Below are 21,823 nucleotides of genomic sequence, written 5' to 3' on the forward strand. Positions count from 1 at the left end.
TTCACCTTTTGTACTCCGTAGATACCAAAGTTTTAGGTAATATCTTTCTTTTTTGTCAGAGAAAAATGGATAGTTAACATGGTAGTCCACGGAAATATTTTCGAGAGGGGCAAAATATATACGTATGAGATCAGCTTTTACCGTGTAACTCAACAGTCTAAAATAATATGTGTTATATGCGCTTTAAACGCAAACATAAATTTACAGCTATAATACAAATTACGATTTTAAGTTTACGTCATAAGACGTGCATTTTTTTGTGAAATGCAAGGGGTAGGAAATACTCCTCTCTTTCTTCTTCCTGTGGACGCCAATGACAGTTAATAGGGAAAATTTACAGAACCAGTTTATAAAAGCGTGTACGTGAATGTATTTTTCACCTCTATTGTGCGAATTTCACATTTATGTCTTTCGTTCTTTTGATGTAAAGGCCCGGTACGGCCAGGTGGTGAAAGTACTCGACTCGTAATCCAAGGGTCGTGGGTTCGAAACCTCATCGCACCAAACATTCTCGCCATTTCAGCCGTGGGGACGTTATAATGTGACGGTCCATCTCACTGTTTATTGGTAAAAGAGTAGTCCAAGGGTTGGCGGTGATGGTGATGACTAGCTGCCCTCCCTCTAGTCTTACACTGCTAAATTAGGAACGGTTAGCGCATATAGCCCTAATGTAGCTTTGCGCGAAATTTGAAACAAACATTCGATCTTTTGATGTAAACTTAAAGCTGTTGGAAATGAAATTCCAAATTTGCACGCCTTAACATCAATGAATGCGTTGTTAAAGGATTATTCTATGGCAATTATAGTGGATATTCATCTTTCACATTTTATCATATTCTAAATGTTATAAATTATAATTATTTTGTAAATTGATAAAGGTTTATATATATATATATATTTAAATAAGGCGTTAAAAACATATGATCTACAAACTTTTATCAAAATGTTATTAATTTTATTAGTTCTTTTGTTACTACTGGTTATAAACTGTGTTTGTTTTCTTTTTATATTAAATACACAAGAAAATAATTGACGTATCGATAGGAGTCTGTATTCCGAGTTCTTGTGCAGCAGAAGAATTCCTCAAGTTTTTAGCAGATAACAATTCATTCAGTAAGCACTTGACACATTCTGTTGTTTCTTTAATGAAAGATTTTCTTTTTGAAAATTATTTTTGTAACAGGTTTAGTTATAGATATTCTCTGCCCAAGAAACAGATGTTTATCATTTATCTTGAAGTTTGTTTGTTTTTGATTGCATTATTTTATGTACAGATTCTTGAAATAAAGTTTTAAAAGCTATTATTCAATTGTCGATTTCATAAGTTCGAAACTAACGTTATTTGATACTTTTTGTTTTGAATTAGATTTAGTAAGGTAATTATTTTAGTGTTTTAAGAAGCCATTATAATTATTTTACAGCATTTCTTTGTTTATTCTAACTCACAACAGTTTCTCCTCATCTCATCTATATCAAAATAATTAAATGAATAATCAAGTTGAACGTATGGATTTTAACTGATACCAGTTGTTTTGTTAATTGATAACTTAATGAGTCTTATGGACTTCTTTTTAAAATTCTTCATTAGTGTGCTTGATCTAACGAAAAATCACTTTTTAATTTTTTTTTCATATCGATACTTTGGCCAAATGCCCCTAGAAACCTGATGCACAAAACGTCATTTTAGTCTTTTTACTTCTTTTCGTTCTGTTATTTATTCAGTGTCACGACTTTTTAAGTAACTCTTTTAATTTTGGTCTCATATTCATAATTTGTATTGACAGTCGTACCGCCTATTGTGGGAAGTCTAACTCCTGTTTCTATAAAGTGTAAATCAGACGAAATTCCTTGGGAAGCTAAAGATATTGTCGTATTGTAAGTACTGACGTCTGACATTTTTTATCAATAAAACATGTTTTGCATGAAAAGCTTTGTAAAATAAATTTTAACCGTTACAAGTGTGGTTCTTAAGAAATGTTTTTACTCTTTATTTTACTAGATTAGTTTGACAACATTAATGAACAGCTTAGGTTTATTATGTTTTAAATTAATACGAACTCTGAACAACTTTCAGCTCTATTGTTTTTAAGAGCTTTTTGCTTGGTATTACTTGTTAATTTATTTAAATGAATTAAATGAGTTAGTTTTTCAGTGAATATAAAAGACATTTCAGAATAAATGAGTGATTTCATACTTATGAATAGTGTACATTTCTGAAAACGAAACAATTAGATCTAAGAAATACACACAAGATTCATTGAGTTAAGTTTCAGAACAAATTATTTGTTCATAGAACGATAATTAACAAACAAATTTCTAGTGGTATATTTTTGAAAATATTCAGTTTTATTATGTTTTTCTTGAATAATTTCAAACATATTTTAAGAAACATTCATGAAAGATTTCTTTCACAAGAACAGATTTGGAATTTGGTTTGTAATATCAAACGAAAAAATGATCTTTTTACACTTATATAATTTTAAAAGTGATTTCTGTAAACGTTAAAAAATTTGTTCTATCGGCAGTATCTCTAAAAATTTTATTATACAAATATACAATGTAATATTACATTATATGCTTGTATAATAAACTTAGAATATATATGTATATTACATTGAAAGTTCCTTCAAGCCATGAAAATGATTATTTCACAACGTAATGGTAAATACACTTATCAAATGATATTTAACGCTACAGACATCTTGAGATGTGATTTTCTTTTTTAAAACTGCACAACTTTCGTTTTTAGAAACTTTTACAAACAGTTTTCTTAAAAATAAGGAAAATTATGACAGTAATTTTTCAGAAATGGTAATCAATCTCTTGTTCTCATAACGTTTAAACATTTATATGAAGATTCTATATAGGTTTTCAAATACTATTTAGAAAAGATGTATTTTGAAAGGTTTTAGTTATTAATATATTTAAACCGTGAAACGACTCCCTCTGTAATTTGTAAATCATTTTCTGAAACTGATATTATGCGTTTTTCAGGTTTTTGTATTGTTTGTTTGGAGTTTTTCTTGTGGCGGGTACATTATTTGACATCATTAAGAGGTGGAAATCAAGTGATTTGCCAGTTATCATTCAATCAAGTGCTCAGCAAGAGCCAATTACAAGAGATAAGGAAGACTTGCCAACAACAGAGAAATCAGCTGCTCATGACGGAGAACCAACTTCCGAACCAAGGAAGACTGACAACTTAACGTACGGGACCAATGAAACCAAATCATCCAATCTTCTAATAGATTTAAACAATAAATCATCGTGGATGGAAGGTAATAAGAGTTTCTCCGATTGAGTAAATATGTTATTACTAGTTGTCTCCAAGATGATGATAATTACCAAATTATAATTAAAAAGTAAGGAAGCTAATGATGTCCCTCCAAATAGGATCTTAACAACTAATTTTATAATATATATGAAACAAGGGATAAGCTCGTGCTTCACGTACGATGTATGTACTACAATTATTTGAGGAACAAAACAATGTTTGGCCCAGCATAGCCAGGTGGTTAAGGCACTCGACTCTGAGGGTTGTGGGGTCGAATCCCCGTCACACTAAACACGCTCGTCCTTTCATCCGGGTTTATAATGTTTTTTGTTTTGTTTGTTTGTTTGTTTTGGAATTTCGCACGAAGCTACTCGAGGGCTATCTGTGCTAGCCGTCTCTAATTTAGCAGTGTAAGACTAGAGGGAAGGCAGCTAGTCATCACCACCCACCGCCAACTCTTGGGCTACGCTTTTACCAACGAATAGTGGGATTGACCGTCACATTATAACGCCCCCACGGCTGAAAGGGCGAGCATGTTTGGCTTATAATGTTACCGTACGATCAATCCCATTATTCGTTGGTGAAAGAGTAGTGCAAGAGTTGGCGGTGGGTGGTGATAACTATCTGCCTTCCCTCTAGTTTTACACTGCTAAATTAGAGACGGCTAGCACAGATAGCCCTCGAGTAGCTTCGTGCGAAATTCCCAAAACAAAACAATATTTAGTCAAAATAAATAAATATAAAGGATATAGATTGGATTGAATCCTCGACCTCCTACGTGCAAAGTGTATACTGTGCCATATGAGTAAAAACCCAAAGATTTTTTCCACATATGCCTTCCTAAACCTTGAACCACAAGGCGTGAAGAAAAGGACATAAAGGATTATTTGGTACATACGCGATAAAAAGTCGTACGTGCGTACTAAGGTAAGTGACGTGTTGCTATATTAAAAATATACATACAACGTTAAATATATACATCAAAAATTTGTTATACTTTCACAACTAAACCAGTTTTAATTTAGGCCAGTATTTAACTGAAAGTATTTCATGTCAGAGGAAGATTTTTAAACCGTTCTGCCAGCAAACGTTAGTTGGTATGAGAGAGAGAGAGAGAGGTGCCAGTTACTGTCTTGTGGTGATGCCAAAGAGACATGTCTTTAATGTGATAGTATCTCATAACCACAAGTTATTATCTCGCACGTATGATGTAATTCCATTATGTTTTTATGTTTCATTTCAGGTTTAGGGTCATGTTTGTGACGATTTTAATCTTTGTTAGATATTTTACTTCATTTAAAATTTTGCATGGAGATACTCTTTTGTGAGAGACTATTATCCTTTAACAACTAAAATAAGTGTCTGTATTTTGCATGATTATTGGAGATCTGAAAAATATTTGTCAAAAGAGTTGTTATTGTTTCAGGTAACCAAGCCAAATTTCTAATGTGCTTCTCTGTCTATACAAATGGGGCCAGAATTTTAGACACCACTCCAGGCAAGGGCCAGTTAAACTGCCTTCATGGAATTCGGTTCTTAACAATGTCCTGGGTTATCTTGGGCCACACTTACAGATTTTCAATGCAGGTTGTTGGTAAGTAACCAAAACGACACAGAGCAATAGTTCTTCTACTGAACTTTACAGTAGCACTGAATCTAGATGAAACAGATTTGGTTGGTAAAAATTTAGTTGCATTAATTATAAAAGTAAATAAAATATGGATTGGATTTTTGTAGATTTACTTATACATAAATTAAATTTCTTCACACAGCCAATATACACTTTTTTGCAGCTTCAAGTCCTTTTCTTGATCTTATGAAAAAGTTTTGAAAATAAGAAATGTTTTGATGTGGTAACAAGATTAAAACACTACGCAAATGGCCATCGTTTGAAAATCATAATATAGTGATTTGTTTCGTAAAACTTCAGAAACATTTTATACCTGGACTAAAGCTTAACATTAATTATGCCTAAAAATAATTGGTATTATCTGTTTTTTTCTTGCAGGATAAAAGTAATTTATACTCCATCTTCGAGGTATCTAGGGCCCGGCATGGCCAAGCGTGTTAAGGCGTGTGACTCGTAATCTGAGGGTCGCGGGTTCGCATCCCCGTCGCGCTAAACATGCTCGCCCTTTCAGCCGTGGGGGCGTCATAATGTTACGGTCAATCCCACTATTCGTTGGTAAAAGAGTAGCCCAAGAGTTGGCGGTGGGTGGTGAGGACTAGCTGCCTTCCCGCTAGTCTTACACTGCTAAAATAGGGACGGCTAGCACAGATAGCCCTCGTGTAGCTTTGTGCGAAATTCAAAAAAACAAACAAAACAAACAAAACGAGGTATCTAGCACCCCTCTTCTCATACACACGCACACACACATACTTTTTTGTAGTCGGAAAACCGAAACCACATGTCATGTTTTACCCTTAAGGTATAAAAATGCCATTATACGACATTAATGTAATTGTTAATGATAATTATGTATATATAGGTATAGATAGATTGATATTAATAACACGCATGCTATAACACACCCACTGCACGTGTAGTCTTTGTTTTAGTTCTGCTATAAATTTTCAATATCACTAGAACGTAAAAAGAGTAATGATATATAATGAAATATATGTTTCTTAGATATAAACGCAATAAATATTATTTAGTATTATTTTAGATTTCATACAATTTTTAATGACTAGCTAAATGTTTCTTTAAAAATAATTTTGTCTGCCAACATCTAGTGAACATCGATGCTTGTATTTTTCTGCAAGTGAAGAAGGTTAGTTGCAATTTATTAAAATGATTTTCATGTGTTGATACAGTGACATTTCTGTGTAGATTTGAAGTATTTGTTTCACTGCAAACTTTCAAGCAATCGACTGGAGAAGGACGTCAAAACTCTTTCCGATGAATTATATTATTCTTTTGATGTTGTTACACGAAGTAGAGCTAAAGGGCGAGACGTTTTGTAAAGAATATGCTTCAATGTTCTTCAGAGAGAGCAGAAAACTATCGCAATAGAACACTTAGGAAAGTAACGCAACCCATTCGCAAAGTGAAATATGTGATTAAGAAAGATAATTTCAGATCTAAAATCTATTGCGACGAAGCTGAGCCTATTAAACAAGATGATAAAGAAACATTTCAAGTTTTCAGAAACACACTGAAGAAATGAACAAGTGAATTCACAACAACTTCATTCGACTACGCACCTGCCATGTCTTCCGCTGCAGCTCCAATAGACTTTTATGTCTTTTATAGTTTGGAGAAGTTTTGTATTGATGTGTTACAATATACGTTATGGTGCCCAGTTATCTGACTAGCTAGACAATCGAAGAAGTAGTTTCATAGGTAGCAAAATACATAGAACATCGTTCTTAAATTCAGTGTTATGAATCGTTACTGATTATATGATAAACATCAATATTTAAGTAAACACAAATGTTCTTTTAAATATTTCAAATATTTCTTTTCATTTCTTTATTGCTCATATACAGTAGAATGTGATTATTATATTTCAGATTGTTTCTTGATGTACAATAATAAATATTTTAAATTCTTCTTTCTTAACTCATAACAAAATAAGTTATTACAATAAACTAGTAAGTAATAATACTAATAGTCAGATACAGTTATGATCAATCTTGACATTCCAATTAGAAGATCAGGAACGTTAATGGGTCGAATCTTTCGAACCGTTACGCCCCAGTTTGACCCTATGTCAGATATGTTTACAATATGACTTTAAATATTTGTTAGCTTAAAAATGGCAAAGATACCAAATGAAGAACGGAGGGTTTTTAATAATATGAAAAGTATATTGTTGTTATTCTTTCGCAGAACTAATAATGTCCTTGGTAAACTTGTTTTAGTACTTCTTATACCACAAAAGAAAAATTAAAAGTCCTGCACATGATACTTTATGAAGCATAAAGTAACTTTTAAACAAGTGGAGTGCCTGTTCATTTATGGTTGAATTTATCGTCAAAAAGTCACAGACACCTACTGTAGAAGAATTCTTAGCCTAACTCCCCTATTATTCAACCTACTTACTAAATATTACTACTATGTATAATATTAAGAAGAATAAGCTTCCATTATACTGACATGCTTTAATGTAAGAGAATTAATACACTTGAAATGATACATTCCACTAATTTTCATACATAAAGAAAAATATTTTACCTTCTTTTTATTTATTACTTAGTAATATTTAACATTTTATCTTCTCCTAGGAAACGTACTAGAAGCGGTTAAGGACAAAGACTCTTTCGCCTTCACAGCTGTATCGAACTTCTCTTTTTCTGTGGATTCGTTTTTCCTCTTAAGGTGATCTTTAATTATATAAATATGACAATGAACGTTACAGTAACTGTACAAGTATTCAGTAGCTATGTTTGTATCGTGTCCTTTAGAGAAACATGACACTATCTTCCAGCGACCTCTAATCTTTCTAGTTTATTTTTCTGTTCTTCTGTCGCCCCTCACTAGATCATCGTTAAGTCTGAATACTTCTAACACTAAAAACCGGGTTTTGGTACTCGTAGTGGGCACAGCACAGAAAGATAACTGTTTAGCTTTGTGCTCAACGACAAATATATTTTTCTACCTTTATCAATACCCAGTTTATTCGTTTATTAAAATTCCCATCGTTCTCTTTGTGTTATTTTTGTCTAATTGAATAGATATTAATTCTACCTTTATTCTTCAGTGGATTACTGCTGGCCTATTTGTTCTTCAAAGATTCGGTTGGAAATAGAAAAACTGTTTCATACTGGGTGCATTTTTATATACACCGGATATGGAGGTAAGCTGAACTTTTAAGTAGCATATAAATAAAAATTTTCATTTTGAATATTTTCTAGCAACTTTAAATAAACGTTAAAGTATTTGTTTAATTATAAATGACGTTTTTTAAAGTGCAAAACTGTACAGTTAGCTTTCATATTTCTTTCTGCCGGGGGAATTGAGCCCTGGATTTCAGCATTGTAGGGTTATAAGCTTACTGTACTATAGCACAAGAAAGAATAAATGAAACTTCATTAATTATTTCATGGTTACTGAAATATTGTGTTTGAAAATATTACCAGCCTTTTATTAGGTTTGGCCAATAACAATGGTATTTAAAATACAATCTAAGTCTGTTAGTGTCATTATAATTTTCACATTAAACAACAGCCTCCCTGAATTACAACTGACCGACTGGGGGGAATGGATCAGATCAACAAACACCCAAACTCTTGCCTGACTGAATACTGGGAGTTGACTATTACAGTCGTAGTATACTCATGGATATTAATCTTTTTGTTTTTTGGCACTTAGGGGATACGAACAAAGAACTTTTCGATTCACAAACCTGGCACTCTACTCATTCGCTGTGTCTGTTCTATATAATATTAGCATTAGTGGCATTTTCTTATTCGAACTTCTAGCTTGTATTTAAATTATTTAATCTGATCTTAGTAAGTTTTAAAATTTACTATAATACACCTGGTTTTGCTTTTTTCTTTGTCGAAACTTGGAAAGTGGCGACACCAATATATTTGTAAATTACTCGCTGTTCTTGCACAATTGTAACTTATAGGTGAATTTTATTTTCAGATGTAACTTTGGAAATTAAATGTTTATATAAAAACATTTCGTTTTCATTGACATACATAAAGCACGAAGTCACTGTAGTTTTTGTTACGATCACATATTGATACCATTTGTTGTAGACTGTGCTATATTTATACTTCACTTTCCTTTAATCTATACCAATGATATACAAGTTGTTATCAGGAATTAACTAAAAACAGTTTAAACGTAACAAACAACACATATTTCAAACTAAATTTTGATACTAATCGGCAACATATTACTCCCTCATCTTTAAGTTAGTTCTTTCTCTCATCTTTTACATTATATGTAATAATATCCCTTTTTCCAAAACCAAGTGCATGGCCAGATGGTTAAGGCACCTGACTCCTAATCTGAGGGTCGTTGGTGAAAGAGTAGTCCAAGAGTTGGCGGTGGGCGGTGATGACTAGCTGCCTTCCCTCTAGTCTTACACTGCTAAATTAGGGACGGCTAGCGCAGATAGCTCTCGAGTAGCTTTGTGCGAAATTCAAAAAGAAACAAATCTATAATTTCCATTGCGGCTAAACAATGAAATCTGCTATTTTGTTCATCATTTTCTGACGACTTATTGCTATAGTTCCCTGACCACATAAGAACTGACCAAACGTCCTCCGCCTTCCCACCTTTCTCACTTCATCCGATGTTCTTTACACTGACCTCCATAAAATTATTCAAACATCGAATGCAACTTTCGTTTGTATCTTATTTTTTTTCATTTTCTTTCAGGTTAACACCAGTTTATATGATGGTCTTAGCGTTCGATGCAGTTCTCTGGAAACACCTGAGTTCGGGACCCTTTTGGTCAGAGGATGGATATGATGGAGAGAAGTGTAAAAAGAATTGGTGGTACAACCTCTTATATATTAACAACTTCAACAAACAGGGAGAACAGGTTAGATATCTTGTATTTCTACAGTCACAGAGCCCATGTTAGCTATTCTGTGTATGTATTATACAATTCCATTTCAACAGAGAGCCCATGTTGAATATGCTTGTGTATCTATTTATAACGCGACGCTTCAAGAGAAATACTACATTAGGTATGTAATATACTTATTATTTTACCATTATAATGTTATAATTAATTAGAGTATGCAAGTACGAAAATGATTAGATTGAATGTACATGTTTCTTTATTAAAAAATAAACTGCATGTTTTGGTGTTAAGAATTTGTGAGGGATAGATTAACTTAGAATTACGTACTGACAGAAAGTTACCACTTTCCTTTATTTTTTAAAGCAGTCTTTTGCATTTGTCTTTTCAGTGTTTAGGTCCAACCTGGTACCTGGCCAACGACATGCAAATGTATCTGGTTTCTCCCATATTTCTTGTCTCTATTTTCTAGTAAGTTCTTTAGTTCTACGTTTCAAGGTGGACCAGATGTTTCATACATGTAGTTTTATTCACAACGATACACAAACATTATAAGAAACTTTAAAAACGTATACCTGGTGTATTATAAGATGAATTTGTTATTGCTTCTAATAATTTTAAACCACCGTGATTTTTTTCTAAGTAAAGCATAACTTGAAGCTTTAACTGATGACCTGTTTTTGTATTGATTATTGTTTTTATATGTGCAAACATAACAGGTATAGTTCGATTATTTTAAATATTTTAGTCAACCCCTTTTTGGGATCATACTTACCTGTGCGTCGATTTTGAGCTCTTCTACAATAACGGGATTATTGTCCATCAAATACGGATTCTTCGCGTCACCACCACGTGGAGGGCAGTCTGGACCCAATGAGCAGTTAAAATTAGCAGCGTAAGAAATATTGAAAATTGTAATTGTTATTTCATCATTAAAGTTAAGTAAAAATAAAGCCAAACATTTAAATTAACTTATAAGGCATACCATAGGTATTCAAGATACTTAGAGAAATATACAATAAATATCCGTGGCAGAAAAGCGGAAACGAATAAAACGTGAATTATAAAGAGAAAATTAAATACTGAAAAGATGGTGAAGAAATACCTTTCAGTTACTTCTGTGCGAATATGATAACCTTGTTATTTATAAAATTATAATTAATTTTGTTAGAAATGTTTTGACATGAAGATTGACCAGAAGATTCGAGGGCACAGTTGAAACTCATGCGTGAATTCAATATTTCTAACTTAAACAACAGTTTAAGCGATACACTGCCTAAATGACAAAAAAAGTCTGGGTCCTTAAGGATCAGACATAGCTGTACTCAATGTAAAATGGCACATCGAAGGGAGGGAAGCTCATAAGTAACACCTACCGCTTATATTGGTACTTTTAACAGAAAAGCGGAATGATTTACCATTTTTACAGTTGAAAGTGCAGTGTTTTTAGGGGTATAATGTGGACTCGAAATTTCTAACTACAAATACGCAGCCCGAAACGCTAACTACAGGCTAATTTCGGCCCTAAAATAAGAGAATTCACTACTTGTCTTAAGACACTAATAAAGAAACAGTTTTGTTAAACTACCGAAAGAGCACATAGTCTTGTTTAGCTTACTATCACGAAACTATAAGTGACGAAATAAACAACTATAATATTTATTTATGTTCAGGACTTTGATTATTATGCATCAAAAATAAAATTATCCAGTTGTCAATTTGAAATTTTGCACCATAAAATTGCTATTTATGCAGAAAAATGAAAGTTATGCAACCTTATCTAAAGTAAACATCTTAAAACAATGAACACTTACTAGGACGTGAGGCTTTATTAATGCAATTACACCATCAACGTTATTCTTAATAATAATAAACACTTTTAAACTTTAGAAGCATTTTGACAGGTCAGTGAATACCATTCTCCAAGCAACAATAAATAAACTAACTTGTAACCAAGGCAGCATTCACAATGCGTTTGTTCCTAATGTCCTCATTTCTATTCGTTTGCTATAACGAGTGAGTTAACTGTTCGCATATGCCTTATTTACAAATGTGTCGAGTTCATTTAGAAATTAACAGAAGTTCTTAATTATGTTTCACTTTCTTGTTTTGTTAGCTGTTACTTCCGTTTAGTATTAAGCATAAAGCTACACGAAGGGCTATCTGTGGTCTGCCCACCACGGATGTATTTGCAGGCATACCACTGTGGTACGGGGATGGGAGTGTTTTATTAACATTTACTGAGACTTCTCACTTTTCACATTAAAGTGTTATAAGCAAACAAAATGAACCGAGACGATCTTCTCTGGTAGACTCATTTCGGTTTCATTCGAACTTTATTGTTCACGTTGTCCTTCAAAAAGCCGAACCGTATTGAAACAAATAAAGTGAACAAGACCGAAGTCAAAAGTTATAAGTCTGGAAAAACTGACGTACATTTGATATTAAAAAGACAAATATAGTTAAAAACCACATAGGCGACAAAAATATCAAAATCAACCATTGTTTATGCAGTCATACATAAATTATTAAAAACATGTTGCTTCCGCGCAATCGCATTAAACTCTGGGTCTTATTTCTATATGTGGTCATAAAGAACCACTCTCATTTCGAGCTATGTTTATATACTTGCCATTCCAACTAGAGATGAAGGGGAATGTTAACCAAATGTACTTTGTTTATTTCATTTGAATTACACCTAGTATGGATCTTCTTTAACTGCACACTGTTTTATGCTAAGACAAAAATTCATAATATTTGGTAATTTAACCCCTTAATTGTTTGTTCAACTAAGAGTTTAAAATTTTAACTTAAGTGATCATTTACAAATGCGACAATAATACAATAATGTAATTTCGCATAATAGCAGATGCATTAAAACACGAATTATATAATCTAGTAAACTAATGGTGAACATTATTGATTTTTGAGTTTATTCTATAATCAATAATCTACCCATGCTTAATACCTCTAATAATAAAACACACAGATTTTCTGTAAGCATTTCTTCTTAAATTGTCTTCAGTGAAACTTGCTGTTGCATTTGTGGTGAAATAGAATAACAAAACAGTGTTACTTTTAACCCATCTTTAGTCTTATAGAAGCCTACTTCAATACAATTTACCAAAAGCCCTGGTGTCGGATTGGTGCTTATCTGGTCGGCATTTTACTCGGATACATACTGTACAGATTAGAAAAGAAGAAAAATTTCCTTAACAAGGTATAATAGTACATTGTCACTGGTTGTATACCAAAAAGGCCCACAGCCAAAAAAAAAAAGAAGTAAATTTCGCTCTTTTCTAACCCTTTATTGATTGTCTCTTTTAAGTTACATAAGGATGATTTGATAATTATATCAGCCTGACATATCAATATCGTATAATTAAAAATAATTACTGCACTGTCCCCAGAAATTTGTCTTTAAAATATATTTTTATTACAATTTATGTGTGCTAGTATAAAATAAATACTAATTCTATAGAGTCAAATTAAGACTCATTGACATTAAGACGATTTTTAAAGTAACAAAATTTCTTCTCCAAATGATCAAGTTCGACTCAAAAATGATAATAATAATTAAACTTTTTAGTATACAAAGTATTGTAGTTAATATAACATTTGATGTCTGTGAAGATTGGCTCATTTTTCGTGTATAAAATTCTACTGACTTTAACTATTTCTAGTGGTTGGTTCTTGTCGGCTGGTTGCTAGCTACAGGAATATGTATGTGTATTCTGTATGGCATGTACCATGCTAATCCAGGGGTCAAAGTCAGTGCCTTTTACTTCTCAGTGTCACGTACTATGTGGGCAGTTGGTTTAGCCTGGTTGATTTTTGCCTGTGTGACAGGTCACGGAGGTAGGTTAAAATATATTATAAATACTTTTACATTTTTCAAATTAGGTTATCCTGGCTGGATTATACTACATGTAATAATGAATAAATTAAACAAACCGTGAACGTCAGACAGAGATTTCCACTCTAGACATTAGCTTGAAACAAACGACTGAGCCAAGTTGAACGTCACCAACAGAGAGCCAAGCGTTATAGACAAAGGGAGTGTTACGAAGAGAAAATAATTGTTACTATATATTATCAAAAAAAAAATACAAAGCAAACAAGGAAACCTATATGGGAAAGGTGAATAAAAGTAAAGAAATTGAGCAAGTAATGTTTAAGTTATCATCTAAAAGTAATTTAGTAACATTAAAGAGAGGGGCAGCCTGTTATATTTGTTCATTTTCATTAGAAGTGGTTCTCTAATTTTCACATTTAAGATGATGTTGGATCTTGTGAGATTTTACATGTCTTTGGTATATCTTGATTCAAGATATAATATTTAGCAACTTCACTTTATTCTCATTTCAACTTTCCTTATGTCCCAAGTACGTTCATTGATATGTTCATGGAAGAGCTTCCCGTTATTCAATGTAGTTGATCTTACATTCTATGCATTCTATTTAGTTTACGGCATTATTTGTTAAACATATCATCTCATATTTGACGAATTTACGAAACAGTACTTTCATTTTGAAGTGTTTAGTTAATATAAAAAGCACATCGAGTACTATTCTGTTTTAATGCCAAACTTAGTTTCTGTATTAATCTAAATAAGAGATCGAATGTTTTATACAGCTTTATGTATTTGCTTGGTTAGTTTATTATTGACATAATGTATCGTTCATGTAGCTGAAGAATTATTTCTTCCAATTGTTAAAAATATATTATATGTGTATTTGGAAAACTGTGTTATAGAAGAATTTGTTTAAGGTTAGCCGTTTTATCATAATGTGTTTCCGTGTTCGAGTATATTAGTTTTATCCTATATAGGTATTTCATAATCATTGCTTTTTTTACAGAAGGGCACCCTAGTGGCACAGAGGTATGTCTATGGACACACACCACTAAAAACCAGGTTTCGATACCAGTGGTAGGCAGAGCACAAATAGCCCATTGTGTAGCTTTGTGCTTATTTCTAAACAAACAATCTTTACAGAAGGCGAATGGTTTGATTCAAAATGTTATAATTATCGATTTCTTATGATATTCTGCTGTGTAAATGTGTACATGTTTTATCTTCCATTATTAACAGAATGTTTAGGAAGGTGAGTTTGACCATATTTATCGAGATTTCAAGAGTGAAGACAATTCTGAAGTGCATTTGATTGAAATGGTTGTGTAAATCAGTTCGGTGTTCGTAATAATAATAATAATAATACCAGACTTTAGAACAAATGTTAATTTTTGTTTCTAGTCATGCATGGCTTTTTTTTTCCTTTCCAAGAAAGTTCATGGACACAAAAGAAACAACTACCATAACCTTATTACTCACACATATACCTTTCATTCGTTATTAAATATCATTTTCAGAGCAGACGTAAATGTCAGGAAGAGTACGACGGATGGCTGCTTCCATTAGATCAGTCAATAATTCGAGATTACCTTTAGCATTTCGATTTTTTTAAAAGTTTGATGATGGATGTTTACTCTCTGTAGTTGATTCACACACTGATACAATGGGCCTTACAAGGAACCTGAGTTTATGCGTCTTTGGGAGATCATAAGATTCTGGTATTCGCTTATACGAAGGTTTTATTTGTTGAATCAGAGAAGCTGGAATGTTCGATTGCTCATGTCATATATTATAGCTTCTTTTCGAGTTTATGTTATAGTTCTTCGATTGAAATTAACGTAACTGTTGGTGTCTTATGGACGATCCACATATTTACGTGCGACTGCCTTCGAAACAGTTGTTGTTATTAATCACAATATTTTCGTCATGTTTCACGTTATCTAAACTTTTCCCTTTCTTCTAACATTATATCTCACCAAGTGTTCTTGAAAATTAAACAAAATGCTTTTACCTTCATTTACAGACTACGTGTCTATTCTTTACATACGTTATTATCTGCGTTGTTTTCAAGAAACCATAGCTTGTCTACTGGAGAGTTGTAAAGATAAGATATCATCAAGTGTTGTTCGTTTCTTGTTTAAACAACACTTTCTTCTTTCGTGGATTTATTGACATTGGTATAAGCATTCCTTGGTTTACTACTTTTAATTTTCCATCCGAAACTATATAATAGGTTTTTTTGTGCGTGTATGGAAGACATCTTGTTTATTTTATTGATGTCGTTAAGTAGAACAGGGAGAACAAAGTTTTCACTTTTCTTAAAGAGATAAACCATGTTCGACTGAAAATAAAAATGTTTCGTTTGTTGCCACTTCAAAGGTATAAGTTTCAGTAGTTCCATTATGAGAAATCACTGACTTCGAATTAATTCTACTATATAGGAAGATTTTGTACATGGTTTAGTAAAAATAAATAATGTTGAGCATATTACCTATTGCTTTTTAAACAGTTGTATTAGCTATTTGAAATTACAATTTTTCGAAGTTTGCTTCAAATTTTCGGGGATGTTCATTTGGGACAAAAATAATACAAAAGTGGATAAAAGTGTATGATACAACAGAAATGTTTAAAATTCTTGCAAGATTCGTCGACATTCTTAGATTAAAAAATAAAGGAACCACATCTTGTGGAAAATTATAAGCTAACAATAAGGAAGTTGTTTGTTTGTTTTTGAATTTCGCACAAAGCTACTCGAGGGCTATCTGTGCTAGCCGTCCCTAATTTAGCAGTGTAAGACTAGAGGGAAGGCAGCTAGTCATCACCACCCACCGCCAACTCTTGGGCTACTCTTCTACCAACGAATAGTGGGATTAACCGTCACATTATAACGCCCCCACGGCTGAAAGGGCGAGCATGTTTGGCGCGACGGGGATGCGAACCCGCGACCCTTAGATTACGAGTCGCACGCCTTAACGCGCTTGGCCATGCGGGCCCTCAAACTCTCATGATCTGATAGGTAAATCGGGATTTTCGGCGAACGCGTTTGAGGATTTAAATTTCACTAACTTTCTCGTACATAAAAACGTAAACATTACTTACACAGTTTCCTGAATTTTATTTAATTTTCTTGTATAAAATTACCTTTTACTAAGTAAGTTATTTTTTATACAATAAGAGGAAATGGTTGAGCATTTCAGTCATACCAAGAACCGCTCAACAATAACATACGGTAAATCTACATTTTATTCTATAAGTTACGTCACATTTTGAAATGTGAATGGTAGTGTTATTAATTCGTAAAAACGTTGTGTAGAATATTCTGCATGCGAAACAATTTAGTATAAGCATTATTCACGACTCTTCTTCCGTCAATTCAAAAGTGAATGTTGAGCTTCGCCTGCGTGCACAGCTTTTCAAATGGGAGAGAGACGAACATTCAGACAGACACCACGGTTCATGGAATCTTTGTGTCGAATATCGCGGTTGAGAGAGAGCAAATTGTTTGAATTTGGAATTTCGCGCAAAGCTACACGAGGGCTGTCTGCGATAGCCGTCCCTAATTCAGCAGCGTAAGACTAGAGAGAAGGTAGCTAGCCATCACCACTCATCGCCAACTCTTGGGCTACTCTTTTACCAACGAATAGTGGGATTGATCATCCCATTATAACGCCCCCACGGCTGAAAGGGCAAGCATGTTTGGTGCGATGGGAATTCGAACCCGCGACCCTCAGAGTTAGTGTTGAACGCCTTAATCCACCTGACCATGCCGGGCCTTGAGAATGCGGATAGCCCATAGTGTAGTTTTAAAGTAGAAACAAACAAACCTTGCCCAACTAACGCATGAAGTTCCTTTGGTTCCCTCTCGGAATATATGGATGAATTATTTCGGGAAAACTATCTGTATTGGACTCTATGTTGGACTGGAAAAAACATGTGAAACGACTAATTTTCTTTTAAATTCGGTGTTGTTCCATTTGTGTAAATTACTTTACATGCCATTGAGTATTTACATGTTACTATAATATTATTATCCTGCAATGTTTGGCTTCAACACTCTCTTTACTTTGTTTTGTTAACGCCCATTGTGACATACAGTGTTGTATAAAATTATGGAAACGGTGAATAAAATGCTGAAATATTGCCTTCTTTCTACTGTGTGAAAATGAACTGCATAGAGTAAAGCACCATGTTGATAGTTTACACTGTAATTGGCTTCCATCAAACCAATAAAACAATGCCATATCAGCATAACCATACTATAATGGAACTCTTGCTTATATGATACTGGAAAAAAACTTTCTTATTAGCGTTGTTTAATCCCCAACTTCGCGAAATTTTTATCTTATATGCACGTAGATTTACAATAGGGTCACGACTTTCCCGTTTCATCTTCGTTTCTTGTCACGGAGAACTTTATTTCACTTACCAGAACGGCTGGTATGAGTATTAACAATTTTAAGCAGACAACAACATTTCGACCTTTCTAGGTCATCTACACGTTAACTTTTATAATTGTTTGAAAACAATGCATGGTAATTTATTCAGTAGCAAAGTGTGGTTTGAATTTTAATGATTTCCTGACTGCTAACAAATACCAGCAATTTTATTTTCATCGTGTCAGTCTCTCAGGAAAATGTTGAAACCTACAAGGAAAAAGCTTTTGTTAAGCGCAAAGCTACACACCCAACAAATTTTTGCTGTGCCCACCGCTTGTACAGAAATTCGATTTTCAGTATTGTAAGCTCTTTGCCTTACCGCTGAGGCCGATGGAGCACTCATAACCATAGTTTGGCTTGTACAAAGTTGGGATGCTAATATCAATCAGACCTCATGGGCTTAAATGGAAACTGAAGAGGTTAAACGCAAATCAAAGAACTTAGTTGAACTACGAGTAGTAGTGCAGAACATTTGGAACGATATTTCACAATCATACATTGAAAAAATTATGTAGTATAAAAAAAAGATGCATTCTTAATGATAAATAACTTGACTATGTGGTTGCAATTAACACAAACTACCAGCGTCATTCAAAATCCCTTCATGATTTACAGGGGACCCAATGTACCATCCCGTTCCATCATTATCTTCAATCACTTTTATTGCTATTACATAGGGAGTTGCATCCTAAAACACACCCGCCCCTTCAGAACACCCATTCGTGTGCCAGTTTTTACTGTTTTTTTACTATATGGTAATGTATTTTTAAAATACTTCAATACTTTCAAACTTCAACTTATTACAAAAATAATTTAATATTCTGTTAAGGACCAGTTTGAATTTTATTAAGTATTTTGTTTTTTGAGCATTCTTCTGACTGACAATTTTAAATTTATCTAAACTTTTCTTCTTCGAGGTTTTATGATAATCCTTGTTAGTGTGATTATGGAACTTTTGTTTGTTTAGAATTTCGCGCAAAGATTTTCGAGGGCTATCTGTGCTAGCGATTCTTAATTTAATAGCTGGCCATCACCACCCACCGCTAGCTCTTTTACCAACGAATAGTAAGATTGACCGTAACCTTATAATGCCCCCTCAGCTGAAAGGGCGAGAATGTATGATGTGACGGGGACTCGAGCCCACAATCCGCAGTTTGGGAGTCAAGCGCCCCCTAATCACTTGGCCATGCCGTGCCTCTCTCATAATTTAATATTTATGAAGTTTGAAGAAGTGACACCATTCTGAAGTTTTATTCATATTCCAAATATTGTCATACTATAGTTTTATATCGTGACAACATTTAATGACTACAACCTTTTATTTTCTCCATTAGGTTTTATCAACACTATATTGTCTTGGGGATTTTGGATTCCTTTAAGTCGCCTGTCTTATTGCGCTTATTTGATACATCCATTGATATTATTTTGGTACTTTCAAAGCAGAAACTCACTGCTATATTTTTCACACGAAACAATGGTAAGTAAAATGTATTTTCTTTCTTTGTTATACAGATGTGCTTACCCGGAATACGATATATCTACAACTTGTAGATAATATAATGACGAAACTAAAAAAAATAATTGTTTGTTTCTTCAGTCACAAAACATTTATATAACTAGTGCCAAATAGAAGTGAAAAACATCATTATTATTAGAGATTCTACAGTCTTGTTCGAAGGCTTGCACTTCATGTTTGAAAGTTTTGTTTGTTGTTAAAAATCACCCAAACAATGAACATTCTTATATGAGTTATTTAAAATGTTATTGCAAATATCCTTTGAAAAACTTACATCAAACAAATCTGCTGGTATAATGGAGTTTAAAACCAAAACTAATTGTTTCAAAAGTATATTTTTTTTTTGTAATCACACACACGAAAAAGAGAGAGATTTTAGTGGCACAGGACAATCATGCGATTTAAGTTGCAAATGTCTGATAATGTTAATCTATACAAACAACATACTGGTTCCTCTTCTTGAAATATAATGACACTTTATCCCGCTGGTAAAACAGGGATATTGTTTAGCCTTATTACTGCAGTTACTTAAAATTCTGGTCAGGGAGATGAGAAAAAAATGTTTTCAAATATTATACAACTAGTTAACTGCCATTTCATTTTTATTTTAATGTTGTTTTTGTTCCCAAAGTTTGCGTAAGTATTATATCACAAAAGAAAGGAACAAAATTAATACGTCTGTAAGTTTACAATTCAGATATTGCCAGAAATGATTTATCTGCTTTCAACAGATAGGCTTAATTTTATGATTACCGACGGAGACCGTATACCTCTTCCTATACACATTTTATCTATTTTTTTTATACGTCAAATTGCTTTGCTATTACTGTGAGGTCATAAGTGTTTGTCACGGGGTCCCTAATGACATATAAATTACACACAAAAATACTATCAATACTGTAATTAATCCTATTATTTATAGTCGAGGTCTCCTTTGTACTTCACCTAAAAAATGACCCATTGTTATTGATCGGTTTGAAATTGAATTTTGTAACACATTAAAATCCATAAGATTTTTTCAGCATGGTGCAATAAATAAAACTCACCTGTAACGAACAGTGGGTAAAGATGGCGATAACTTGAAAGTTGAAACTAATTTGTTGTTGCTTACAGGTTTCCTGCTTCACTGCCTTCCTTGTCTGGTCCTACGGCATTGCGTTAATGGTTTCTTTGGCATTCGAGGTCCCTATGATGGGCTTAGAAAAGCTGATACTAAAACGTGGCTCTCGCCAAACACGATGACAACCGGATTAATGACATAACTTTTCAACAAGTCAGCTGTACGTTCGAATAACACCGAAAATCGCTATAATCACCAAAAGGGATCGACTGTTCTCGTTCCAGAACAATGAAATGTTCACAGTAATAATTATCAGCTATGAAATATATATATACGCAAAACTAAAATAAATTGTTTTATAATTTGCATAATAATTAAAATTAATGCAATTAGAAATAAATAAATAATATATATATATACAAGATTAGGTTATTTTTGTTTTTAATGTATGACAAATGGCGTTAATTTTTTCGCAAAACATGAGCCTTGAGTGATTTTGAAAGTACTTATGATTCACATTTTGCTCAGTATCATAAATTTAAATGTAAGATATCGACTATAGGATTAAAAGTGTCTATCATATGATAGACACAAAGCAGTTTTTCTAAGTTACAAGTTTTCAGACTTACTACTGTACTAGAGGAGGCTACAAATGTAAGTCTGAGGGCTTAAAATATTAAAAATCGGTTTCGATTCCACGGCTGGCAAAGCACAGACAGTCCATTATATAGTTTTTTGTTGTTGTTGTTTTTTGCCCTTAATAAGAGACAGTTTCCCGCTGGTACAGCGGAAAGCCTTCGGAGTTGCAACGCTAAAGTCAGGTGGGTACAGCAGATGTAGCGTTGCTCTAAGAAGACACACACAACAACAACAAACAAGTAACGGAAACTATATTTAATTCAGTAGTAAGAAATGTTCATAAACTGATATTAATTCTTTGTGTGGTCAAAACAATCGATATGATTTGATTTTTCATCTCTTTAGTATTTTTTATATTGGTGCTTATGATCGATAGTTACGTAACTTAATAATATGACTAATTTTTTTATCACAGACAAGGATTCCACCCCACCTCCATTAGCCTAGCAGTAAGTCCTAAGGCTTATAAGGCTATAAACCAGGTTTCGATTAATACAGCCCTTTATATAGCTTCGTGCTTAACAATAAACTAACAAGTCACAAACAAGAACCCCTGG

The 21,823-nt window shown here is 33.2% G+C and overlaps 1 protein-coding gene across 3 annotated transcripts in view; it reads left to right on the forward strand.

Annotated features, from left to right (window-relative positions):
* The window catches only part of LOC143245017 (nose resistant to fluoxetine protein 6-like), a 29,815-nt gene extending 8,764 nt beyond the window's left edge, over positions 1–21,051 (forward strand). Inside the window, exons 3-15 of one of the 3 annotated variants that reach the window (XM_076490764.1) lie at positions 1,023–1,113; positions 1,785–1,875; positions 2,995–3,278; positions 4,701–4,868; positions 7,505–7,598; positions 7,981–8,076; positions 9,615–9,780; positions 10,154–10,233; positions 10,511–10,657; positions 12,856–12,982; positions 13,446–13,620; positions 19,386–19,528; positions 20,681–21,051. In XM_076490764.1, coding sequence (XP_076346879.1) covers positions 1,023–1,113; positions 1,785–1,875; positions 2,995–3,278; positions 4,701–4,868; positions 7,505–7,598; positions 7,981–8,076; positions 9,615–9,780; positions 10,154–10,233; positions 10,511–10,657; positions 12,856–12,982; positions 13,446–13,620; positions 19,386–19,528; positions 20,681–20,809 — 1,791 coding nt within the window. In that variant the 3' untranslated portion in view covers positions 20,810–21,051. The remainder of the gene's footprint in view (positions 1–1,022; positions 1,114–1,784; positions 1,876–2,994; positions 3,279–4,700; positions 4,869–7,504; positions 7,599–7,980; positions 8,077–9,614; positions 9,781–10,153; positions 10,234–10,510; positions 10,658–12,855; positions 12,983–13,445; positions 13,621–19,385; positions 19,529–20,680) is intronic. The other 2 variants (XM_076490765.1, XM_076490766.1) reach the window with 2 other exon arrangements.
* Positions 21,052–21,823: the final 772 nt, after the last annotated feature.

This window comes from Tachypleus tridentatus, chromosome 2 (genome assembly GCF_004210375.1).
Source record: "Tachypleus tridentatus isolate NWPU-2018 chromosome 2, ASM421037v1, whole genome shotgun sequence".
NCBI lineage: Eukaryota > Metazoa > Arthropoda > Merostomata > Xiphosura > Limulidae > Tachypleus > Tachypleus tridentatus.